Source organism: Balaenoptera acutorostrata, chromosome 6, assembly GCF_949987535.1.
Source record: "Balaenoptera acutorostrata chromosome 6, mBalAcu1.1, whole genome shotgun sequence".
Classification (NCBI taxonomy): Eukaryota; Metazoa; Chordata; class Mammalia; order Artiodactyla; family Balaenopteridae; genus Balaenoptera; species Balaenoptera acutorostrata.
The window spans coordinates 43,279,860-43,306,002 of NC_080069.1; the positions used below are offsets into that span (position 1 = coordinate 43,279,860).

The following is a 26,143-nucleotide window of genomic DNA, read 5'->3' on the forward strand; positions in this document are numbered from 1 at the left end:
TGGTGGTGTGCTGAATTGGGCAATTGGATTGACATGTATACACTGATGTGTATAAAATTGATGACTAATAAGAACCTGCTGTATAAAAAAAATTAAATTAAATTAAAAAATTAAAAAACAAAGCCCTGGGGGACTTCCTTGGTGGCGCAGTGGTTAAGAATCCGCCTGCCAATGCAGGGGACATGAGTTCAATCTCTGGTCCAGGAAGATCCCACATGCTGCGGAGCAACTAAGCCCATGTGCCACAACTACTGAGCCTGCGCTCTAGAGCCGGTGAGCCACAACTACTGAAGCCCGCGTGCCTAGAGCCTGTGCTCCGCAACAAGAGAAGCCACCGCAATGAGAAGCCCGCGCACCACAGCGAAGAGTAACCCCCACTCCTGCAACTAGAGAAAGCCCACGTGCTGCAACGAAGACCCAACGCAGCCAAAAAAAAAAAAAAAAAAAGAAAAGCCCTGTTTCCCTGTCCCTCAGGGAGCAAGCGGTGGGGTGTTCTGGAGCCTCTAGTATCTTCAGTATTTTTGCACCCCATTCCTCCTGGGTGCAGTTGTATAGCGGGGCACGCCCACCTCCTCGCAGCAGGGGCACTTCTAAGGGCTGCCACCAAGGGGAGTGGGTGGGGGAAGACTTTGCAAAATACAGAGCAGAATCCGGTCTTCTCAGTCCCTGATCTCAGGCACTGCTGGTCTGGTCCGGTGGGAGCTGACAGCTTAGGCCTCCCGGCTGATGGAACTAGGCTCCACTCCGTGGGGTCCTTGATTGGATCCGACCTGCACTGAGCCGCTGAGATCCTCCCAGAATTCCGCTACCCTTTTTCCATATGGGAAAAGAGCTAATGAGAGCGTTATACCGAGACGGCCTTAACCTGCCCAAATCTGTAGGAAAAGGAATCCCAAGGGCCAGCTCTGTCCCTTTACCCTGCGGCTCTCTCCTTCTCATACACACCCCAAATTTAGCCTGCAGGTGCGAGAACCCTAACATTCGACAGCTGCACCTCCCTCCAGAACTACAGTTCCCAGCAGACCTGGGGCAGAGCCCCGCCCGCGTGCGGGTAAGCAATGGTCCAGAGGGGGCGGGCCTGCAGGCGGGGGGCGGAACCGGGAGGCACCGGGCTGGCGGCGGGCCTGTGCCAGGAGCTGGGCACAGAACAGAAGAGGAAGGTGGGGGCTAAGGGGCGTGACCTCAAGTGCGCGTGACAATGTGGGAGGATGGTCGGGCGCCAGGGGCGGAGCTGGACTCTGAGACTCAAGACGAGACCGAATGACTGGGGCGTGGCCGAGCAGCCAGGGGGCGGGGCTCCAGGACAGCCTCAGCTGTCCCCAGCTAGGCAGCGCCCCGCGCCGCACCGTGGCAGCTCAACTTCTGCTAACTTGGAGGGGATCTGCGGGAGCCTCCCTTCACCCCCACTTCTGGGGTTACTTCCGTGAGTGCGCCCAGCGGGAAGACCTTGGGGGGTTGCTGAGGGAAAATATTTCCCGAACTTTCGCTCCTACAGATGAGTAGGTGGGGCGAGCCTGGACACCTGGGCCCCTTCTTCTGCCGCGGTTCCCAGCGGGCGACCGCCCTCTTGACCTCAGTCTGTCCTTTCGGACATATAGCTGCAGCGCTGGGAGTGGGTGTAAAGTATTCCAGGCTGTAGGCTCAGTCACTCTATATCCCCGGATCCGCTCGCTGGGCAGGACGGGGAGAGGGCCCGGATCGAGTTGCCTTTGACATTTCCACCCCCCACCCTACCCCTGGGAATTGTGTTGGACAAAGGACCCAGCGTGGAATGGCCTGCCTTCAGTTCGGCTAGGCCCGACCCTCCCCCTTAGACATTGCTAGGGGCTGGAAGCCAAGACTGAGGTTGACTGTCAAGTGGGGAGAGGCTTGGTTAGGGCAAACCCTACCTGCCAGCATTAGCCTGTGGTTGGCCAGATGGCGGAGGCAGCAGATTACAGGGGTCTCTAGCGGCACCGTTAACACCAGAACCACAGTTCCTCCCCCACAGCCCCTGTACCAGATGCCATTAAAATTGCCACTTCCCATCCCCAAGAAGCCTTCCTGGGGCAAGTAGCAGCACCAGCCCTTGGGAATACAGGCTTCACCATGCCCACACCCCCCTGATGGAAGCCTGTCCCACCCTCTTGGCCACAAAGCTCCTTTTCTCTCCTGCATTCAGATAGCCAGTCAGACCATTAGCTCCCTGTCAGGGTTAAGCTGGGATTTTGGATTCAGGCAACCCTGCTACCTGAGTGACTTCAAACAAGTTCCTTTTTCTGTTTGGGCCACTGTTTCCTCATCTATAAAATGGGCACTGCAGCTGTGCCTACTATTCAGCATTATTGTTAGGGTTGGATGCCATGGTGGCATTAGGGAGACCAGCAGAGGGCCTCTGGGTTTTTGTCCTTCATCAAAGAACCTCAGAACCCTAGAAAGTAAAAATTCTCAAGACCTAAGTGTTTGAAAAGGCTTTTGAGGTCACCTTGGTGAGCTGGCCATGCCTCCAGGGGTCATGAGATAGGCTGACTTAATATGAAAGTTTTGAGGATGAGCAATCTCTGTCCTACTCAGATACGGACCCTTTCTCCCTATTCCCTTAGTGCCCAGAATGGGGCCTTGGTTGTCTTGAATGAATTGAATATAAATGTACAGCAGGTCTGGCGTGGGCCACCTAAGGCCTTCTTTGGGTCCTGCTTAGCTTAAGGGAATCAGCTAACGGCTATGCCTGCATTTTCCAGGAAGGTTTTTCCAGCCTATACCTACAGGAAGGGAAGTCCATAGTAGGTTGGGGGAATTTTGAACGCTAACTTGTATGGGATGAGAGGAAGAGAATAAGAGGCTGTTCTAGATCAACTGGAACTGACCAGTTTAGGGAGTTGGTGGAGGGAGCTCAGAGAATAAGGCCCTGAGATAGAACCTCACTGGGGTAGAGGTGGGGCATTATGGGGAGCTGTATGTTGACATCTGGGATAAAAATTCCAATCTGCACCTGGCATCTGGCATTCTTGATAATCTCTTCATGGGAGAGGTGGGGGAAGTGAGAACGCTGAGCAATTCTGGTATCTCCTTGGAAATTGCTGGGGACTTGGAAACAGACACTGGCATCTGGGAGGAGTCTAATTACTGTTTGCCAGTCTCCCTCTCTCCTTCCCTCCAGCTGGAACAGGTGGGCAGCCGGCAGGCTGGCAGTGTATGTCTGTGTATGCACGTGGCTGGTGCTATTTCTTTGCTGGACTCTGCCCTGAGGGCTGAGACAGGAAAGGTCAGTAGCCTTGAACAGCAGGTTTGGACACACACCTCCTCCCAAGTCTGTGTTTCTCTGTAGTCATATCTGAATCTTTAGTATACAGTATATAAGAGTGGATTGTGTAGTAGGGGGTGTCTGATGGCCAGAGAGCTGGTAGGTGGGGGAGGGAAGTTGGCCCAAGATGGGTGGGTGAAATTTCCTAAAGCAGGTGGCCTGAGGATTGAGGTTAGGAAAGGAATGAGCTTGGTAGTCATAGGATAGGCTTGGCTGCAGATGGAATCAGAAGGACAGGTGAGACCATGTATGCCTTGAACTTCAATTTGCAAAGCTTACACTGCTGAACTTCATCATGGGGGTCATGAGCAGCTCCCTAAACTAAGGAGAGATGTAATCTGATAAGTGTTTCAGAAAGATCACTATAGTTGCTGTGAGCAGAAGGCATTGGAGGAAAACAAGTTGAAAGCAGGGAGGCCTATTGGGGAAGTGTTGCAATGATACAGGGGAGAAATGACAGTGCTCTAACTAGGGTAGGGGCCAACAGGACAGTGGGTGAGTGCTAGAGACAAAGCCAGAAGGTAGCTGGCCCACAGATGTGGTGCTGGGAGCAGAGCAGGAAGGTGGGCAGGGAAATGGACTTGGTGATCCTGATGGCTGAGAGCAGAGTGGAGTTTGAGAGCAAAGAGAGGGAGATGTGAGAAGCCACCAAGCCCCCATGCTAGGCTCCTGACCCCAGTCCTAAAGTCCAAACCCAACCTTGCCCCCCCTCCAAACCAGGCCCTTGGACTGAGTCTGGCTTTGAGTATCTTCTCTAATCTCCAGATTTAATATGGCTTCTGACTCAAGATTAAATTCCATGCCTGAACTGTTCCCCTTCATCTCTCCTCTCCCGCTCCTGGCATAGGAAAGCCAGCCTCCTGCTGTGTTAAAGGTCTTAAGGAGCTGGCTTGCTTATCCCCCCTCTCCCACCATGGCCACATCTCTGGGAAACCAGGCCATCTCCAGATTCCTCCCCTTCTCTTCAGCCTGAACTGCCTCCATGTGTGATCCAGGGAGGCTTGATTAATTCTGTGATCCTGGACAGCTCCCTGACCCTGTCAGGGTTTGTTCCTCCACCAGGAAAATGGTGATGAATATCATCTGCCCCTCCCCTGCAGAGTCCTGACTAATTTTGGCAAGCAGTGGGGCCCATGAGAAAGGTAGGTAAGATGCAGACAGAACGTCCTGGTAAGAGTAAAGCCCTTATGTCCCAGTATACACTTTCCCAAAATATACACTTCTTTCTTGCGGCAGCAAATGTAAATACTATGGAATGAGAAAGCTCAGTTCCACCTCTCTCTTCCCCTTCCTGACTCAGGCAGGCCAAGTTCAGATGGGCTTTGTCGGGTGGCCCCACTGCCTGCTCCTTCCTTAACTGGGGGCTGATGCCGCAGAATCCTCAGGAAAAGAGCCAGGCCTACCCCCGCCGCCGTGCTGGGAGCCACACAGGTCGTAAGAGCCCCGAGGCCGTCGCAGCTGCAACCATGTACACCTTCTTGCCTGACAACTTCTCGCCTACCAAGCCCAAGCCGTCCAAAGAGCTGAAGCCGCTGCTGGGCTCCGCAGTGCTGGGGCTGCTGCTGGTGCTGGCCGCGGTGGTGGCCTGGTGCTACTACAGCGCCTCTCTACGCAAGGCGGAACGCCTGCGCACCGAGCTGCTGGACCTCAACCGCGGCGGCTTCTCCATTCGCAACCAGAAGGGCGAGCAGGTCTTCCGCCTGGCCTTCCGCTCGGGCGCGCTGGACCTCGATTCCTGCAGCCGCGACGGCGCCCGGCTTGGCTGCTCTCGCACAGCGGATGGGCGCCCGCTGCACTTCTTCATCCAGACTGTGCGGCCCAAGGACACGGTCATGTGCTACCGCGTGCGCTGGGAGGAGGCGGCGCCGGTGCGCGCGGTGGAGCACGCCATGTTCCTGGGCGACGCGGGGGCGCACTGGTACGGCGGCGCGGAGATGAAGACCCAGCACTGGCCCATCCGCCTGGACGGCCAGCAGGAGCCTCAGCCCTTCGTCACCAGCGACGTCTACTCCTCCGACGCCGCATTTGGAGGCATCCTCGAGCGCTACTGGCTGTCGTCGCGTGCAGCTGCCATCAAGGTCAACGACTCAGTGCCCTTCCACCTGGGCTGGAACAGCACGGAGCGCTGTCTGCGGCTGCAGGCCCGCTACCACGACACGCCCTACAAGCCGCCCACCGGCCGCGCTGCTGCGCCCGAGCTCAGCTACCGCGTGTGTGTCGGCTCCGATGTCACTTCCATCCACAAATATATGGTGCGGCGCTATTTCAACAAGCCATCGAGGGTGCCAGCGCCTGAGGCCTTCCGGGACCCCATCTGGTCCACGTGGGTGCTGTACGGGCGTTCGGTGGACCAGGACAAGGTGCAGCGTTTCGCTCAGCAGATCCGCCAGCACCGCTTCAACAGCAGCCATCTAGAAATCGACGACATGTACACGCCTGCCTATGGCGACTTCGACTTCGATGAGACCAAGTTTCCCAACGCCAGCGACATGTTCCGCCGCCTGCGCGACGCTGGCTTTCGCGTCACGCTCTGGGTGCACCCGTTTGTCAACTACAACTCATCGTGCTTTGGCGAAGGCGTGGAGCGCGAGCTGTTTGTGCGTGAACCCACGGGCCGGCTGCCTGCTCTCGTGCGCTGGTGGAATGGCATCGGCGCCGTGCTCGACTTCACGCGCCCGGAGGCCCGCGACTGGTTTCAGGGGCATCTGCGGCGACTGCGTTCGCGCTACGCCGTGGCCTCCTTCAAGTTCGACGCTGGAGAGGTCAGCTATTTGCCGCGGGACTTCAGCACCTACAGGCCACTGTCCGACCCCAACATATGGAGCCGGCGCTACACAGAGATGGCGCTGCCCTTCTTCTCACTGGCCGAGGTCCGTGTGGGCTACCAGTCACAGAACATCTCGTGCTTCTTCCGCCTGGTGGACCGCGACTCGGTGTGGGGCTATGATCTGGGGCTGCGCTCGCTCATCCCCGCCGTGCTCACTGTCAGCATGCTGGGCTACCCGTTCATCCTGCCCGATATGGTGGGTGGCAACGCGGTGTCTGAGCGCACAGTGAGCGGCGGCGATGTGCCCGAGCGCGAGCTCTACGTGCGCTGGCTGGAAGTGGCCGCCTTCATGCCAGCTATGCAGTTCTCCGTTCCACCCTGGCGGTACGACGCCGAAGTGGTGGCCATCGCGCACAAGTTCACTGCACTGAGGGCCTCACTCGTGGCGCCGCTGTTGCTGGAGCTGGCTGGTGAGGTCACTGACACGGGAGACCCCATCGTGCGCCCCCTCTGGTGGATCGCGCCCGGCGACGAGACGGCGCACCGCATCGACTCACAGTTCCTCATCGGAGACACGCTGCTTGTGGCGCCGGTACTGGAGCCAGGCAAGCAGGAGCGGGATGTCTACCTGCCCGCAGGCAAGTGGCGCAGCTATAAGGGTGAGCTTTTCGACAAGACACCAGTGCTGCTCACGGATTACCCCGTTGACCTGGACGAGGTCGCCTACTTCATCTGGGCATCCTGACCCAGCCCGGGACCCAGAAACCACACAGCCCTAACCCCAGTCTTCATGTAGGCCTCTAACCCTGCATCACAGCCACACCGTGTATCCCCAGGAAGTCCCCACCTCTGTACCACCCACTAAGTGGGTACTGAAGTAAATGTGCTGGAGCCAACTCCTGTAGGGCCAGGGGAGAAGATGCTGAAGCAACCTCCCACTCCAGTGCACAATCCTAACAGCTCTCTTTCTCTCCATACTCACTCCAGTCTACAGAAACCTCTTCCCTGGGCCGGGGGCAAGAGAGCACAGAGGAAAAAGGTCAGCTGTCTTCCTGTTAAACACGGTTGGGTTTTAAAAGCACAGAGAGAAACCTCACCCTCCATCCTGGCCTGAGTGGCCATCTTTGTCCTGAGGTGGTGACTTGTTCCTCTTTAAGGTCCCAAAATAGCCCCCAGCCACACTTAGAAAGGGCACATTTTCGGTGTTGGAAGCCAGGTCCTGAGTCCCCAGCACTGGCCTGACCTGTGGCTGACCTGGCCCCACCCCAGCTGGCGAGAAGAGACAGAGGTACTTGGCCAACTGACAAGGAGGCAGGAGGTCCCCTCCCAAAGGACAGGTGGCCTAGGCTCAGCACAGACCCATCATCATTGTCCCTCATTTGTGAAGAGCTCCTGATACCGCACTTATGCATCTGTGTACACACATGGTTCAGCCCTGGCCAGGGCCACCGCCTGATGGGCAAAGACTTGCAAGGCCATGCAGGCCAGACCTGATGCCTTAACTCAAGAACGTGTGTGTGTGTGTGTGTGTGTGTGTGAGAGAGAGAGAGAGAGAGAGAGAGAGAGAGGGAGAGAGGGAGAGAGGCACCATATGTCCGTGGTGCAGTACCTCCGAGGCTGCATAAGCCTGGAAGGAGAGGCCAGGGAGCAAATCTGAGGTTTTGATTGTTGACTTGGTCCCTTCCTAGGTGATGTCTCTGGGACTCTAGTAGGAAATAAACAGTCCTTTCCAGATTCCTCAGCTGCCTCACTCCCGGCACACGTGAGGTGTGGCTTAAAAGGGAGTGATGTTAGGGACTGCCCTGGCAGTCCAGTGGTTAGGACTCTGTGCTTCCATTGCAGGGGGCACAGGTTCGATCCCTAGTCTGGGAACCCCACAAGTGGGGGGTGCAGCCAGAAATAGAAAAAAAAAGGGGAGGGAGCGATGTTCTTATTCTGGTAGTGGTGTGCTTTAGCACAAAAACTACTGCGCACATCGACACCTACAAATATACATACAGGGTAAGGTCTTTCATTTTAGCCACTTTCCCTTTCTAAGAAAAGCAACCTCAGCCAGAGTGAGTTTCTCCTGACTTTACAGCTGAGTCTGGGGAAGGAGTGGCTTGCCAGATGGGGGAGGTGGGAAACAGGGCAGAGCTCAGCTTCCCTTAATGGCTTGGACAGCAGAATCAGTCCCTCACCCCCTAGAGAATGCATCTCTTTGCCCACTCCTCCACCCCCTCTATTTTCTCAGTGTGAAGATTGCTATGCTAATGAAAGTTTAGGAGCACTCACCCATGATTCTACCACTCACTCATCTGCAAGCTGCGTGGCCTTACGTAAGCTGCTTAACCTCACTGAGCCTCAGTTTCCTCATATGTAAAATGGTGATAATAATGCTACCTCCCAGGTTGTTAAGGGAATTATAAGCACAGATTTATATAAGGTGCCTAGCACAAGTAGGTGCTCAATAAAAGCTAATATAATGGGTTTTTTTTTTTTTTCTTGTTTAAAAATAACATGGATTTTTTCCAGGCCCCAGCTCCCAGCCCAACTGGCTCCCTCTGGGCCTGCATGTGACACCCTCTTCCCAAACCTCTGCACATAGCACCCAGTTGAACTCTGAGTTTGTGACCCGAGGGACACTGTGATCCAGGAGAGAGGCAAGAGAAGAGACATCTGAAGTGGAATGTCAGGAGCCAGGAGTCGCCAGGAGATGGGGAGTAAATGGAATTAGCTTCCCTCTCCTTTTTGTCAAGAGCATTTACTAATCAGTATTCAGTGATGAGTCTCCCTGGGCCCTGGTGCACAGCCATGGGCTGTGTGTGGAGTGACTGTAGAAGGAGGGCACCCAGGCTGGGTCCTGGAAACCTCCCTAAATGGCTGGAGAGCATGACTCACACTTGAATGGCCCTCCACTTGCTATGCAGTCTGAAGCCCGTTGACCTAACCTCTCGAGCCTTGGTTTCTTCATCTTTAAAATAGAATTTCTAGGATTCACTGAGATGTGTCTGTAAAGTACTTATGCAAAATTTGGCAAAGAGTGTTAAATAAATGGTAACGCCTATCAACTCTTAATTCGAAACAAGGAACAAAGAAAAACTCTGCCTAAAACTGATACTGTACCCTATTGGGTAGCCTCTAGCCACATGTTGCTTCTTAAATTTAATTTTAAAATTAATTAAAATTAAACATTAAGAATCCAGTTCTTCAGGCACACTAGCCACATTTCAAGTGTTCAAAAGCCATGTGTGACTAGTGGCTCACATATTGGACAGTGCAGATTATAGAACATTTCCATAGTTGCATAAAGTTCTATACCCCAGGACCAAGTAGTGTGTGCTGTCTGAGATGGCATGGGGGTTGAGGCTGGGTAAAGTAATCTGGAAGGCCTAAGCCATCTGGCATGGAGGAGGAGTACCCTTTAGAAGGGCATTGATGGAATTCCCTGGAGGTCCAGTGGTTAGGACTCCACACTTCCACTGCAGGGGGCCCGGGTTCGATCCCTGGCCGCTGGGGAACTAAGATCCCACATGCCATGCAGTGTGGCCAATTTAAAAAAAAAAAAGATCTGAAGTGAGGTCAAATAAAACGTTAAGAATTTTAGAAGGGCATTGAGGGCAGGCAGCTTAGATGGGGGAGGGGACACACCATGCCCACTGAACACTCACTGTGTGCTGGGACAGGGCCAAAGGGAAGAGTGCCCTTGACTGGCCAAATCCCAGCAAACTAGCCCTTGGCTTGCAATCTGGTTTCTAATCTGGCCTCTGCCATTGACCTTGTTAATCACAAAAGCACAGATGAACAAGCTAAAACGGTGAGAGAGGAGGGCACTGGCCTGAGTCACACAGAAGATTAGTACCCAAGACTGGACTGGAACCTGGTGGTCTGTATCAAGAAGCCTAGAATCTCCAGCCCAGTCTTCACCCATCTTTCAACAGCCTGGGCCAGCCCCGGCCTATACATATCCAAGGCTGGGGAGCCACTGAAATGTGTGTCTCTGAAGCTGCCACCCAATGGGCCTGATTCTAGGCCAGCAAGTGTTTCCCTTTCCCCTACTGACGACAAAAAGGAGAGGTTCAAGAAGTTGGGCAGCAGTGGCTGGAATGGTAGGAACCATGAGGAAGAGCTGGTCTTGGGATGGGGAAGGGGAGGGAAGTGGGCTAGAAGCTACCTCTACCCCTGTTTGCTAGGACGCCAGAAACTCTTCCCTTTTAGAGCCTTGTCCAACACCCCGTCTCTGCCAGCACCTCTTGTACATTCCAAATTTCTCTCTCTCTCTCTGTAGATCTGGGTAAGGAGGGAGGGCTGCCCCTCCTCCATGGAGCTTTCAGTAGCTTTGTCATGGCCAGAGTTCCCCATTGGTCTTTTCTGTACCCCTGGGCTGGGGGTGGGGGTGAGGAGGCTGGTATGCAGGAACAGGGAGCTTCCTTCTCCAGAGGTAATGGGGAGGGACTGAGTGGCCACTGCAGGAAATCTGGGACTGGGGCCTAACACCCCCATTCTGTGACCGTGTGTACCCTAAGAGTCTGCCTCCGTTTCCCTTTTAGCACTCTGTGAATCAGCTAAACCCTGGCCAAGCCCTCTCTCTAAGACCAAGATGTGAATCTTCTGGGAGGATCTTTGCTCTTGTTCCCCCAGATATGGGCAAAGTATCCCTCACCCTGGTTGGCTACAGAGCAAGTAAGTCTTCTTTTGTTGGTTCCCCTCACCAAGATTTCTGGTCCCTTCACTCCTCCTCAAGTCCAAGGCCAATGTTGACCTCTCATCCCCTGGCCACTACCCCATGTCAGATCTTATCAATTCTAGCCTGGACCATTGCAGTGGACTCCTAAATCTTTCTACTCTTGAACGCTTCAACTCAATCCACATAGCAGCCAAGGAAATCTTTCTGAAATTCAATCAGGTCATTTAGGAAAAAATTCAAGCTCTGATGTTCAAGACCTCTAAGGTCTAAATCCTTCTCTCCCCTAATGGGTGAGGGGGGTCAAAGGGTACAAATTTTCAGTTATAAAATGAATAAGTCAGGGGGGTGAAATGTACAGCATTGTGGCTATAGTTAATAATACTGTAGTGCATATTTCAAAGGTAGGAGAGTGGATCTTGAATGGTCTCATTACAAGAAAATAAATTTTTTATAACTGTATATGGTGATGGCTGTTAACTGGACTTACTGTGGTGATCATTTAGCAATATATACAAATATCGAATAGGGGAGATCTAAGTCTACTTCTGCTTCTGTTTGGCTCACACACACATACTTATGAGCATATTTTGAAAAGCATTTGAAGAAGTACTACCTTCTGTTCTGGGAACAGCTGCACAGCCCATCCCTGCAAGGGGAGGCCTGCCCAGACCAAGCCTTGAAGAAAACCACAGGGGCAACTGGGTGATTTCCTTTCCTGCCATTGTCCGACTCAGTGGGACTCCTGCTGACACCCTCCCCTCTCTGGTACACACCCCAGCTCCCAAGGAGCAACATGGCTTTTATCTTCAGGCTGGCCATTTACTTTATCATGCCCAAGGATCTTTCCAGCAGCTTAAGGGGAGGAGAGAATTTTTTTTCAATGTACTTTACCATTTTAATGGACTATAGGGGAAAAGAGAGACTGAATTTTTTTTTTAATTGAGGGGTCAGTGACATAACATTATATTAGTTTCAGGTATACAACATAAATGATTTGATATTTGTATATATTGCTAAATGATCACCACAGTAAGTCCAGTTAACAGCCGTCACCATACACAGTCACAAAACAATTTTTTTTCTTGTAATGAGACCGTTCAAGATCCACTCTCCTACCTTTGAAATATGCACTACAGTTTATTAACTATAGTCACCATGCTGTACATTACACCCCCATGACTTATTCATTTTATAACTGAAAATTGGTACCTTTTGACGCCCCTCACCCATTAGGGGAGGGGAGAATTCTTGGCCTTATGAGACAAGCCCTAAGTCTGAATAGGGGGGGGTCAGGGGAGTGGGGAAAAAACTGAAGAGGAAGAGGCTCTGTTCTTGGGGGTTCCCAGTCTGAAGAACAGGAAGAGGCTGTGCCTCTATACTCAGTATCCTAGTGCTGTTTTTTCCCTCCATAGCCCCCTTTCCCCTCCTCAGGGGGTCCTGCTGAGCACTTCCCGGTACACAATGGGGAGCTGGAGGTGGGGTAGGAGGGGAAAGGAAGTGAAGCGGGAGGGTTAGGAAGAAGGCTGAGAGCAAGCCTCACTGGAAACCTGTAGCACAACCTCCAGGGGGCAGTGGCGGGGCTGGAACGGCCCTCCTCTAGAAGGTAAGGGACGGGTTGGGCCACAGGCTGGACTGATGGAGAAGTCAGCCTCTGCTCCTCAAACGTGGGGTCCCACCTGGGGTCCCACACCAGCACGAGCATTTCCATTTAAATTCTACCACTAAAACCACCCTTATACTTTCATTCCTTTGGGTCTTCAATTCAGCAAACAACTGCTTACTGCGGGGGTGTAAGGTATTGCTTTTGGGTGTCAAGAGGGTATTTTGGTTTTCCAGAGCCTCTATCAAATGCCCCCAGGAGCTTCCCTGGTGGCGCAGTGGTTAAGAATCCACCTGCCAATGCAGGGGACACGGGTTCGAGCCCTGGTCCGGGAAGATCCCACATGCTGCGGAGCAACAAAGCCCGTGTGCCACAACTACTGAGCCTGCGCTCTAGAGCCCGCGAGCCACAACTGCTGAGCCCACGCGCCACAGCTACTGAAGCCCACGCGCCTAGAGCCCGTGCTCCGCAACAAGAGAAGCCACCGCAATGAGAAGCCCGCGCACCGCAACGAAGAGTGACCCCCGCTCACCGCAACTAGAGAAAGCCCTCGCACAGCAACGAAGGCCCAATGCAACCAAAAAAAAAAAAAAATGCCCCCAGAAGGGGGCAACTTAATACCACCCTTGTGGGGATTAGTTCATTAGATGGGGTGGTGCAGGTGGTAGTGAGGAAAACATGTGGAATTCCAAGAGAAGCCTTTTTGGGTGTAGGTGGGGACAGGCTGGTGTTTATAGGGTGAGTGGTTATCAGGGGAAGCTTCCAGGAAGAGATGCTCTGGAGCTTGGAGGGCCTCAGATTGAAGGGGAAATTGCAGTCTCAGCCCTATAGCCCTTGAATAAGCCCAGGTGGCCGAAAGCAAAGTGGTGATGACAACAAAGCCTACTCACCTACTACATCCCAATCTCGGTTCCACTCTCTCCCTCCCTCATCCACCGCCCATAACATGCCCCAGTCCCACCTTTCTGTCAATTCATCCTACAAAGTGAACACCTGAACACAGTTTATGGGCTTCCCCCCCTCCCCGCCCCACCTTCTCCAAAGTACCTGTGTTTTAATGGAAAACTTTGTAAGTAAGTCCCAGAAGAATGACTCCAAAGCTGTACAAGATATTCTAAGGCAGAGTCTTCCCTCTGGCACCTCATCCTCAAAGGACCTCACATATAGGCAACTGCCAGGGCCATCTACCTTCTTAAGCCTCAATATCCTCAGCTAAAAAAGTGAGCAGCAGAATCAGGTCATTTTCCAGGTCCCTTCCAACTCTGATGTATGAGGTCTTAACATTTTGAGATTCCACAGACTCCCATGCTGAGCGCACAGGGCCAGCCAGCTCTTGTTAGTCTGTGGTTTGGCACCACTGCCCAGCAGGCACTTATTAAATCAGTGGATGTGGTCCCTGCTGGCCTGGAAGGAGAGCACTAAGCTCCAAAAACTTCCTGTAGCAGGCCTCCTTCCGGGAGTGCCGCTCAGAGGGGTGAGGAACGAAACCATTCAGGTCCCTGGCAGGGCTCCAAAATCCTGTTCGCTAGTACTTTTGCCCTGTCTGCACGGAGAACCAGTGACTGAAAACATCTGGAGGCCTGATCGAAGACCTGGGTGACTTCTCTCTCCTTCCTCTGGGGGTGGCTGTTCTTGACCCTGGTAATCCAGGTTGACCTTTGCCAATGCCCCTTCCCATCCAATCTTCTGTACTTCATTGGGCAACAACTCTCTAATGAAATCCACATGAATCCAGCTGCTAACAGCTCCTGGAAGGGCTGTAGGATCTAACACCTACCCTGCATTCCTTGAACCCTAGTAGCTAGGGGAAAGAGGGCTGAGACGCAGCTCTTGCGGCTCTGGATCTTACAGTTGAATTGTGGAAAAAGGGAGCAGGTGGGAAGAGAAAAATGCCAATGACGAGGGCTTGCTAAAGGCGGGGAAGGCAGCTGCAGGCGAGGAATGCACGGGGTAGTGACAGGGCTGCTGGGTGGTCCAGCTGAGCCCCCCAGGCTCAGGCCTGCCCCTTGCCAGTGGCCTCAGTCATGCTGACAACCACGCTGACCCTGGGAGTCAGGACTGGGCTGGGAGGTTGGAGCGTATGTGTCACTGACCTGGTGGCCCAGGGTTGCCTGTCCTTCCTTTCCCTGTTGTGACTGGGGATTTGTTCCAATGTTCCTTGGGTCTCGAGTTATCTTAGGAAATATTTACTGAGCACCTATAACATATGTGCCTGGTGCCAGGGAAAGATACATTAGCGAGTACAGTCGTCCTTCGTTATCCGCGGAGGATTGGTTTGAGGACCCACTGAGGATACCAAATTCCAAGGGTTTGAGTCCCACCGTCGGCCCTCGATATCCGCGGATATGGTGGGCCGATTGTGTAGCAGACTCCATTCCTGCGCTCCAGTCCCACTTGCTTGTATATCCTGTCCACTACAAGTCACTACGTCTCAGGCACACCGGTGGGGTGGGGTGAGGGTGCTTGGAGGTCCAGAGGCAGGAGAGCCACCCGGCAGTGCTGGGTCTCTCTGATTCCGACTCCGTCCCTCAGCTTCTCTGGGGTACAGTGCTTGGATACAGGATTCCCTCCAGCTAAGGTCAGAGCTCTGATTCACTCTAGCTTTTCTCCCCACCCAAGGCAAGAACCCATGAAATAAATACAGCAGGTTAGAAGGAGAGATAAGCTGCTTGAGGTTTATTCATAAAGTATAAGGATGCATTCACTGGGCTTGGCCTTTTTTTTTTTTTTTAAAAAACTCCTTTCCCTTCCTTTCCACCCAGCTGAGATTTTTGCTTGCTCTTCTCTGAGGGTCCTCAGCTGATTTTACCAGCCTGTCTGCAATCTGCTATAATGAGCCAAAGACCGGCACAGGCTTCCCTGGAAGCAAAGGTAGTTCACCTCAGAAGCCCTCAAGGACCCTACGGAGGCAAAAGACCCTGATCTGGTGAGTTCAGACCACTGTGGAGCAGAGAAATTGGTGTCCTTCCTGGAGCACCGCCTTCATCTCCTTGAACTGAGCCAACTGGCAGGCCTCACGCAACCCCAGCCAGCGATAGGCCTGGTGCTCATGGGAGAGGCGGACCTCCACGTCATAGTCCTTTACCTCCGCCAGCCAGTAGATGACGGTTTTAGGCTTCTCCCTGGCCACATAATTGAGCTCCCTTCTGAATCCCTCAATGATGGTCAGCTGGCCTGCTTCTATGCCTGCTTCCTCCTGAGCCTCCCGAAGGGCTGTTTCCAAGTCACTTTCTCCTGGTTCCACATGGCCTGGTTAGGAGAAAAGAAGAGAAGGTGGATATAATCTTCAACAAAGCTGGATTTTCCAGGTCAAATGATTTAAAGCTGGGGTCTCTGGCAACTCTTCTAGGTGTTGCTAAGCTTTGGCAATATCCTAACATGCCTAGGAATGGGGTACAGGGCAGGCAGTGTCTGGCTCTGTGGTGTCTGGGCAATCCCTCCTCCCCACCCCATCTTCTCTACAGAGAGTGAAACAAACCATATATTTGGCAAGTCTGGTCTAGAATACTGCTCTTCGATGGTGAGAGACAGCCTCCCTCAGACCTCTGCTTTATTTTTCTTTGGAGTTCTCTTCATCCCATATTCTCAGGGAGACCCTTCCCTGGGACACCTTAACGTGATTTTCCCAAGGAGGGGCAGTCCTTTCTTGCCAGGTGGGAGCTAGCTGAAGAGGGAGCACTTCACCTACAATGCACAGTGAAGACTTAACACTGTCTGCAGTTGGTCCCTGAAGTCCCAGGGCCAACAGTCTGTCTCCAAACCCTGCACCAAGGCACCGGCAGCTGTTTCCAAGTAGCTATCAAGGCTCTTCCAAATTGTTTTCATCTTTCTAACTGAGCAAGGCCAGATTCCAGTTTCATAGGGAAAGTCCTGATGGGAACTTAGACTAAGGACAAGCTGAGAGCCAGTTCTAAGAAAATTTGTTGGCAAGGCCCAAACGCAAACAGACAACTGCCAAGAAACTGTTGTAAGAGAACTTGAAGCTCTGCAGACTAGGAGCAGCCCTCAGCTTTGCCTCGAGCCCTCCCTGCAAATTCTCAGCTTGCCCAGGGGCGGCCAAGAAGGCCTGGGAGGGGTCTGGCAGCCTCGGTCAACACATGGCTCCAGCAAGTTGCTGGGGGCCTCCTGGTTCAGGAGCTCATAGAGAGCAGGAATTCTTAGCTGTTCTCTTCTTAGTTCAAAGACAGGGCTACATCCTAGCCTCCTCCTTCCCAGGGGTCCTCAGAGCAGTGCCCTGAGTCAGCTGCTGCTGCACAGCTCCCACAGAAAGCAGCCAGGAGCTTGGACTTAAAAGCCCATTTTCGTTCATGGCTGCTAGGGAATTTTCTCTGTATAGCACCTCATACAGCCACGGACACAAAGACAGGTAGGTAACGCACCAGGGGAGGAAGGTGGGAGGGATGCTGGTGGTGAGACAGGTGACGCTGATCCAGGATGCCCGACCTTCCCTCAGAACTGTGTGGGAGTCTCTGGGCACACCCTGCCCAGCAGCATCTATTCAGCATTCTGCCCAGCAGTGTTAACAGGGTAACTTCTCCCCCAGGCCCAAGCAGGGAAAAATTCAGAGAGGTCCTTTGAAATCTTTCAGCGAGAGGGACCGTGCAGTGTGACTGAGGTGATCAGGAGGCAAGTGTGAATATTCCTATTCATAGTATCGGTGACACTTCTGTCTCTTTTTTTTTCACCTTGTTTCTCCTCAGTGAAACTTGAATGTGCAAATTTTATTTCCTATTCCCACTTCCTTGTTTTCCTCCAACCCTGGAGTCTTGTTCACCCCTCCCTGACCCCACTTGCTCCCTTCTGTCTGGGGGCTGTTCACTATGGGCTCCTGACCTGTAGCCCAGTAATAACTTGACCCCAAGGTCCCCAATTCCCAGCCCAGTGCCTTTTCCCCTACCCAGCCGTTTACCACAGAGGCTCTGGTGACTGATGCAAGAAAACCAGGTGTTATGACTTCCCTGGCAGTCCAGTGGTTAAGACGCCGTGCTTTCACTGCAGGGGGCACGGGTTCAATCCCTGGTCGGGAACTAAGATCCCACATGCTGCATGGCGCACAGAAGAGGAAAAAAAAAGGAAAGAAAACCAGGTCTTGCTTCTGCCCTGGAATTCAGCCACAGAGTTCTATTTCCAGTTCTTCTCTGGCCTGGCATGGAGACTTTGTATGTAGAAAGGATCAAGAGCTCCTGCCCACCCCACCCCCTCCTGCTACACAATGACTGGGAAGCAAGCCTTGCAGGGTGCCTGGCAGGGTGGATTTCTGAACAGTGCTTGGCATTTCCCCAAAGCCCACCCCCCTGGCCTCGCACCTTTGGGAGGAGTCCAGTGATGAATGCCATCTGATGCCTGCAGCAGTAGAAACTCAATTGCAGTGTTGTCCATCTTGGGAATGAGACATCTTCGGAAGATGATCAAGCCACATGCTCTCAGGGCCATGGTCTATCTGACGGCCTAACAAAAAAGATGTTCGAAGTTACACAAAACAGGAAGATCCATACTGGGGGCAGCACTCTGGTGCTGCAGAGTAGCACAGACCAGCTAGCAGTGACCTCATCACCTACAGACAAAGGCAGCATGCTGAGAACCAATGGGGGGAAACCAGGAGTCAGAGACAGACCTTTGTGTGTAACTGCAGGACCTTGGTCCCTACCTGTTACTGTAGCTCTATCCCAACTCCTCCAGGTCTCCCAGCTAAAACAGGGCTGGCGTGTGTATGTAGAGACTGGAGATCCTCAGAAGCAACCCCACTGAAACTGGAGAGATGCGGGGAATGGGAGAGATGCAGTACAATATTATCATCAAATTCACAATCCTATTTCCCTCAGCCTCCAACCTGAGTCTCTGGAGCAAAGAGACCCCAACAATGTGGTTTCTGATGGCTCAGAAGGGTCACTTAGAAAGGGTAGCTTAGTGTACTAAAAATTTATTATTGATTTTTTTTCAATCTTTTATCCGTTTTGGAATGTTATACATTCACATGGTTCAAAACTCAAAATATAAAGGGGAACACATGGTAGGAAGTCTCTTTCCTACCCCATCAGAGGTGAACTAGCAGAGTAGTCAAGAGTGTGAACCTGGAGCCTGGGTTCAAGTTCTGACTCTGCCATGTATTCACTGTGTGATTAGCTCCTAAGCCTGTTTCCATAGCTGTAAGACAGGATAGTAATAGCTCTACTGTAAAGAGCTGCTATGAGGATTACATGACTTAACTTTTGTAAAGTGCTTTAGAACAGTGCTTGGAATGTAATCTCAGTAGATTTCATTATGCACAGACAAATGTCTGAAGGATACACATCATTAATACTGTTTTCTGGGGGGGATGAGATTATGGGGAGACTTCCATTTTCTGCTCCATATATATCTGTATTATTTGGAAATGTACAGAGAACATTTATTATTTTTATAATCAGAAATACAATGAAGACAGACTTTTTTAGTCTGTTCCATTTAGCCTTTTTTCCATTTCAGAAAAAAATGTCAACAACAACAAACGACAGGAAGGGAGTAGGAATATCTGCAGAAGTGAAAAAAAAATTCATCATCTGAAGGAGGACATGTAATCAAGGTAACAAAATATATGGAAGATCCTTTATGTGAAGCCCTGCAAAAGAAAAACTTGTACCATTTGTTCACTCGACAAATATTTATTGAGTACCTACTATGTACCAAGTACTGTGCTTGGCCTTTGCCCTCACAAGAATATAGAACATAGTTTATATTCTAGTGGAAGAGGCAGGCTTTAATCAAATAGTTAAGCAAATTTAAAAATAATTGCCAATAAGGTATGTGCTCCAAAGGGGAAATGTGTGATTGGTAACTTAACCCTGACTGAGGGATCAAGGAATGCTTCCTGGAAGAAGGGATGTTTGAGCAGAGAAGTAAAGGATGAGTAGAAGGTAAGCTGTCAAAGGGAAAGAGGAGAGATTTGTTCCAGGTAGAGGGAACAGCATGGGCAAAGGTTCCGAGGTGAGACAGCAGAACTGAAAGAAAACCAGGTGTCTCAAATGCAGCGGAGGCCTGAGAGAGTGGCCCAGGCAGGGAGAGGCCCGAGTCGGAGGGTCTCATCTCCAAGATTCCAGGGCCAAAGAAGGAGCTGGTGCTCACAGGTGGCAGAGCTGATGCTGAAAGGGTGGCTGGAGTAGATGCTGATGGTCTCCATGGCCCCCTTGTTGGTGCTCAATCAAGATGAGCTTGCATTTGTCAAAGGCCTAAAAATCAGACCCAAATTACAACCTGTTCCAGGGCAATTCTCAGGACTACCAACAGATGGTAATGTTACTCTAGAGAACAGTGGTTCCTTACCCAAAAAACCAAGCACACCCAACACTGTGACCTTTCCAAACCTTTCTACACCTGTAATGAGAGTTTTTAAGGGTTGGAAATAATCTCAGAATGGGTTTTTGAAATGGTCTGTGCTCTCATTTACTGTTGGTGGGAGATTAAAATAGCATATCCCCTTAGGAGGACAATTTGGTAATAATTATCAAAACATAAAATGCACATTCCCTTAGACCCAGGAATTCCAATTCTAGGCATACTGACATATAGAAATACATGTTTAAGATGTACACACACACACAAAAAGAAAAAAAGGGCAGAAACAAATATCAATATGGGAATGGTTAAATAAGTACAGTATTTCATCTATATGATGGAAGATTATGAGGCCCTTAAAAAAATGAGGTAGAGTCAAACGTGCTGCTTGTAAAAAGATTTTCAGTGGAAAAAGAACGGTTCATAACAGTATGTAAAGTATGGTTCTTTTTGAGTTTAAAATTCATATGTAAACTGGTATCAGGCTTTTACTAAATATGGTGTTCTGTTTCCCTGGCCTCCCTATTTATGCTGAGAACGTTCCTTATTCTGGAAGCCAGAAGGAACCCTGTCACCAAAGAACTGGTGAAGCAAGATTTCAAATGACTGGTTCCAGGTTTAGGCAGAAACAGGTACCTGATCCCATGCTTTCCTATCAAGATGCTCAGAAGGTATTAGCAAGTTATAGGTGTAGGGCACCTGGCCCCTGCTTCGAGTGGAGTCCCATGGAATGGATGTTGGAGCCCCTCAATAAGCTTAGGGATCCCAGACTAGTGGGCACAGTGCCCTCCCTCCACACCACTGCCATCGCCAATACAGCATGAGGAAACAAAGATGCTGCATGGGGGGCCAAGAAAGACAGGCCTGGGGTGGCCATGTGGAACTACTGGGGAGACGGGAGCAGGCCAATATTTTCCTGTGGGGAGGAGGCTTAGGTCACTGACAGGGGCGCACCCATCAAAAATGTATCTCAGTAGATAGCAGTATTCAGCGGTGACCACATCTAAGAAGCAGACTGACCAACGGTTCATCTTGATGGAACAAGAAGAGCTAGGATCAGATAGATGCTCACTTTCTCTCTATGCTCTGCACCCACAGAGAGGCCAGAAAGGCAGAACTCCTATTTGCCCTTCAATTGCTTGGCTTGAGCCAGCCGTCCTCTAGAATTTCTTCCTTCCCCATCCATTTAACCACCTCCTCATCCTTTCAGCAACAACTCAGATGTCACCTCTTCTGTGAAGCCTTCTGGCTTCTAATCACTCCATCTTCTGGGCCTTTAACATGGCTTGAATAATCTTCTACTGTAGGGTTTGATAAGAGAAACAGAACACTCTGAGCAACGGTAAAGTAAGAATTTAGTATAGGGATTAGACCTTGTCCAATTAGGAAGTTGATGGAGAAATCCACACAACTCTGTTACTTCTGCATCTGGTGTTAGGCCTGAAGTCTCTGTAAGTCGGTGAGGCCAGCAGTTGGGAAGAAAAGCTGGCTGTGAAGTGGAGGAGAGAAAGAACTGGAACCTGTGAGAACAAATCGACTTCTGTTCACTGTCTCCAAGCTCACTGACTCGGGTGAGTTGCAGGAGAAGCAAGGGCCCTTTGCCACAGAGCTGAACGTACATCTAGCCTAGGACTGTCAGAGCAGCTGAAGGAGGAGATTCAGCAGGCGTTGGGGAGCTGCAGGCCTGGGTGCTGTCCTGCACCACCAAGGTGAGCCAGCAGATCAGTGTCAAAAGGTAGGCACTGCCATCATGCCCGGTATCCTTCACAGTGTACTGGCCACTACTTCACTTCCGTTTTCCAAATACTGCACAAAATTTTCTTGAGGTCAACCCCAATTGGAACCATACAGGAAGGGAATCCTGGGAAACTCGGTTCCAGCTCAGCTAAGTGGACACAGTACAAAGCCACCACAAGCACGCATGCCTAGTATGGCAAATCTTTGTCTGTACCTCTGGCAGGTAAGAGCCAGACTATGAGCTGTCTCCTGGGACCCAGCACAGCAGCTCTCAACAGATGTTCATTGACTCAACAGAACTGTCTCCCCACCTCCCACTCAAACAAATGTTCAGGGTACGTTCTGGGACTTTGGGAAATAGCCCAGTGTTTTCCTGAGGAGTGCCATTTACATAAAAGTCAATGGAGCTATTGTTGGAGGTTTTCTGTTTTTCTGGAGACCATGGAGCTGAAACTGTCCTGGGGTTTGAAAGTAGCCAGATTTCTCTCTCTCTCCCTCATACACACACACACACACACACACACACACACACACACACACGTTCTGGCACGCACAAACTCTGAGTGGATTCAAACCTCAGGGGGTTAAAGAACACAGCGTCTAATATGCAAAGATGCCTGCAGCCAGGATTGCGGAGGTGAGAACTCCAGGCTGACAGCAGGCAATTCACACTTCAGAAAAGTGGCAAAGTGCCTTAGGTGGTTAAAAAAACCCGAACAAAAAAACCCTCAATGTCATCAGAAGGTTCCAGAAGCTAATGAAAAGTACTCTTGGCTTTCTCTATAGATAGAGTTCCCTCACAGCCTAGGAGGTTCAGGACTTAGGTGCCAAAACATAATTCACAGATAATGGCTATACTGATGTGCTGTGTTCCAATATTTTCATCAAATTAATCAGAGTGCTACTGCAAGCATAGTTCAACCCCCAAAGCCCTCATAAATGTACCTTTACATACAGAAAGAGCTCTCCAAATCCTACCCCCCGACTTGTTCCTCCTAGTGTAAAATCCCTCTAGCAGAAACAGTATTTCACCCCACCATGTTATCAATTAAGCATGTATCCTGTGCAAGGTTCTTTACGTATATCTTTTCTAATGCTCAAGACAACTCTTCACAATAAGCATTATTATCTCCAGTTTACGATGAGGAAACTGAGATTCAGAAAGTTTAAAATACTTGCCCAAAGGCATAGCTGGTCTGTGAATGCTGAGATTTGAATTCAAGTAAGTCTAACTCCAAAATCTGTATTTTTTTCCCTTTATACTGCTTTGCTTACCGTGAAAGAGCAGGGCTTAGGGCACAAGTAGCCCTGAGAGAGAACACGAAAATGATTTATAAAATCATTTCCAGTTCCAAAATTCCCACACTTTGATCTATATTCATATGGAGGATTTTAAATATGTCTAACTGGACTCCTTTCTACAGAAGAGGTTTTAGTTGGAGGGTGGTATAGATGAAGGTCTTGGTGCCCAAAGACAATCCTGGAGGGGTAAAGTGTAGTCTGAGGCCCCTAAACTTTGTGTCTCTGATAAAGGTTTCTATGCCTCTTCTGCTTTTTTTCTGGGAAGCAGGAACCTATAACCACACGTTCAAAACCATACCGAGTAGCCTGAGGGTTCCCAAGCACCAAGTACTGGGGACACACTGGATGCTAGCCTGGGGGAAGCACACAAATTCCTAACTTAGGGCACTGGTGTCCTGGAAATTTGCCCAGGCCACTCCACTGCGAGGAGGAAGGCCAACCCTGCCTGCCCACAAGCAACTTTGTGACTGCTCATGTTTCTCTCACTTCCCACATCCCAGTGGTCTTTTCTCCAATTCTCCAAGTCCCTTCTTCCCTTTCAAAGGAGTGGGCAGAAATGAGGCTCCCATCTTTGAATAAAGCTCTCTCTTACAACAACAGCAAAAAGATAAAACTAAAAAGAAAGAAAGAAAAAAGCTCCCAACTACCATAAATTGAATAAAAATGTTCCCTCAACTGCACCTTTCCCTGGACATCTGCCACTCTCTTTTCTCACAGAGACCAAGCTGCTGAGTCACCTTGCTATCTTTGCCATTTGGCTGAGGGAGGAAACAGGAGATTTCACCTGTAATGACATGAATATTGGCTTCTAGGATGAAGCCAAGTCAGACAAGGTTGGGACAAAAATCATTTCTAGTGAAGGAGATCTGTTAAATGGCCTATTAGTGCCACCTGCTGTACAATTCTGGAAAGCAAACACAGGGAATTCTAATACTAGAGCCTGAAAGGATTCATTCGCTCATCTAATGTGTGTTGAGTGTGTCCCATTCGACAGGCAGTGTAACAGGATTGAAGAGTAGATAGGAAGCTGAATACTAGTGAAAGTGGAAGATGTTTAAACAGACAAGTTACCAAATGTGTTTTTTGCATCACAAGGGTATGTGTAAGATGTAAATGTAGCAAAGAAGGGGTGATATCTTTAGGTCAAGGGGTACGCCATAAGGATTTTGAGGGATGACTAGGAGTTTACCAAGCAGAATAAAGGTGGCAAGGGACACTCCAGGCCAAGGGAGGAGTGTGAGCAAAGACCGTCAAGCACAAGATGACATCCCATTGATAAAACTTAGTTTCTATCCCGCAGGCAATGAGGAGCCTTGGACTGGTTTTGGACATGGCTGTAGTATGGTTAGGTTGACATTTTACAGAGACATTCTGACAGCAAGGAAAGTGGAGAAAGAATTAGAAGGCAAGGAGGCCAACCAGTTACAAGCCTGTTGCCAATAGTCCAGATGACAAATGATACAGAGTCAAATTAAGGCAGAGGCAGTGAGAAAGGAGAGGAAGGGATGAATTTGAGAGGTCTCAAAGAGAAAATCAACACTATTTGATGTTTCATTGTCCAAGGGAGAGGGAAAGGGAGAGGTATTTGGTTTGAGTGACTAGGTAGGAGTAGAATGTACGCAAATGATTCCTGTTTGAGACAAGTTGAATTTGAAGTGCTATAGACTACCCACAAGGTAAATGGACACATGAGTCTAGAGTTCAGTGATCACCTCATCCCATCGCTTCATTTCCCAAGGCTGAAATTTCCTGTTAGAGAAAGATTTTGCTTCCACTGTAGGTATCTCTGCAGCCCACCTCCCTCCATTTGGGTAAAGCTGCTTGTACATCTGGTATTCCAAGTATTTTCATCCTCTTTCAGTCAGAAACAGCACGGCACAACACAGAAAAGCATGGCTGGCTTCGCAGTGTGACTTAGCTCCCTAATTTAACGGTGTCTTACTTTGAGCAAAATACTTAACTTTTCTAGGCCTCATTTTCCTCATCTTACAAACAAGGAAACAAAAACCTACTATTCACGGTTGCTGTAGAGTTTAAAATAAATAATGTATATGTAGGGTCTGACATAGACGTACTGAATATATGAGTCACGCTTACCCCTGTATCATACAAGATTATCAGAAAGCTTCTCTATGTTATGTTTTAAGGGCATGCTCTTAGCTTTTATTGACAGTTGAATCAAGAAATGGCTTTTCACATTTTCTGCAAAACTACCGGTGATCACACCATGTATATCCCTGATGGCCCCACAAGATAAATTCCTCTTGATATAGCTACTAGGAAGAAATTCCACTCTTTTGAAGAATGTATTGCTTCCTGAATTATTAGTTATTTAACTGACAAGTTTTGAACTAAATTGGGTACTCAGTTACAGTACATCTGCTGGCTCCATTGGCTAGTATTGGCTTGTTTCTATTATGAAGATAACAGCTATCGTTTTTGGAAGAGTTACTACTTGTCAGGCACTGTGCCAAGTGCTTTACCTTTGTTATTTCACTTAATCTTCACAACAACCCCACGAGGCACTACTGCCAGTTTTCAGAAGAGGAAAAAGGAAATTACAGCTCAGACATGTGTCTGGGTAGTAACTCAAAAGCAGATCTGCCTGTCTCCCAACATCACTGCTCTCAACCTCGACTCTACATTAGCTACATTTGCCTATTTGATTGCATTCAGCTTATTTTAATTTGTCATTCATACATTTTCCCCTTAGGAGATATAATAAATACATAAGGTCCAAACTAAGCCACAACAAGGAAAAAGGAAGTTATTTTTTTAGGTAGTGGGACTCCCGTGTGACTTTCTATATTTCTGCTATAATTGCCACGATATTATCCATTCAATAAATGAAGCAATTAGAAAATATAAAACCTCTTTTGGAAAGTAGGCAGGGTTTAAAAGGTAACAACAATGTTAAAACTGAGGCCCAAGGAGGGGAAGGAATGGCCCTCGGGTCGCTGGGCCCTACACCCGTAACTCTGGGCTTCCGACGACCCACCCGATCACCACTTGCACGAGGGCAAGCAAGGCTCGTGGGGCCACTGATCCCTTCTCCCTACGCATACAGGAAAACTGAGGTCCTGCGAGCGTCTGGGGCCTGGCCTAACCACGCCCCACTGCCAGCTTGGAGGAGGGAACGACCACCTCTGACCCCACAGCGACGGGAGGTTAGTCAGCTGCAGACTTCCATAGCTCCGAGCCTCACTTCCGCCGCGGAGAACTAAAGCCAATGGACCCTCCCTAAGGTTACTCACCTTCCGAAGTGGAATGAGGCAGGAGGCGGGCCTTGAACGGAGACCGGGGGTACGTCGACCAATCCGGAGAGCTCGATTTCGCTTTGGGCGACCAACAGCTCCGGGCAGAAGGATTCTGGACCCGCCTCAAAGGTGAGGTTCTCTCACTTAGAACATCGCGAGATCTTCACTTGAGCGGAGTAATTGGTTGAAAGATCGAAAGACGGAAATTGAGAGTTACGCC

At 50.2% G+C, this 26,143-nt stretch overlaps 2 protein-coding genes across 10 annotated transcripts; one reads left to right on the plus strand and one right to left on the minus strand.

Moving 5' to 3' along the window:
• The first annotated feature begins 1,238 nt into the window (after positions 1-1,238).
• On the plus strand, positions 1,239-25,898 carry MYORG (myogenesis regulating glycosidase (putative)). Of its 8 annotated transcripts, XR_450518.2 has the most exons (6): positions 1,241-1,423; positions 4,584-7,089; positions 10,580-10,712; positions 18,782-18,878; positions 21,066-21,198; positions 25,734-25,898. XR_450518.2 is itself a non-coding variant. In XM_007176882.2 (3 exons), exons 2-3 carry the CDS (start codon positions 4,651-4,653, stop codon positions 8,678-8,680), a joined length of 2,175 nt encoding a protein of 724 aa, XP_007176944.1. In that variant the 5' UTR covers positions 1,239-1,423; positions 4,584-4,650; the 3' UTR covers positions 8,681-9,107. The 8 variants fall into 8 exon arrangements, 4 of the variants coding, with proteins under 4 accessions (XP_007176944.1, XP_007176946.1, XP_007176945.1 ...); XR_450517.2 differs by lacking the exons at positions 18,782-18,878; positions 21,066-21,198; positions 25,734-25,898 and adding an exon at positions 15,079-15,242; XR_450519.2 differs by lacking the exons at positions 18,782-18,878; positions 21,066-21,198; positions 25,734-25,898 and adding an exon at positions 12,553-13,369.
• NUDT2 (nudix hydrolase 2) lies at positions 14,978-26,067 on the minus strand. 2 transcript variants are annotated; one of them, XM_007176887.3, is made up of 4 exons: positions 25,921-26,067; positions 17,964-18,066; positions 17,623-17,764; positions 14,978-15,565 (listed from the first exon to the last, which is right to left on the minus strand). In XM_007176887.3, exons 3-4 carry the CDS (start codon positions 17,747-17,749, stop codon positions 15,249-15,251), a joined length of 444 nt encoding a protein of 147 aa, XP_007176949.1. In that variant the 5' UTR covers positions 17,750-17,764; positions 17,964-18,066; positions 25,921-26,067; the 3' UTR covers positions 14,978-15,248. The 2 variants fall into 2 exon arrangements, with proteins under 2 accessions (XP_007176949.1, XP_007176948.1); XM_007176886.3 differs by lacking the exon at positions 17,964-18,066 and having other exon boundaries at positions 25,921-26,066.
• Between the last annotated feature and the right edge of the window lie 76 nt (positions 26,068-26,143).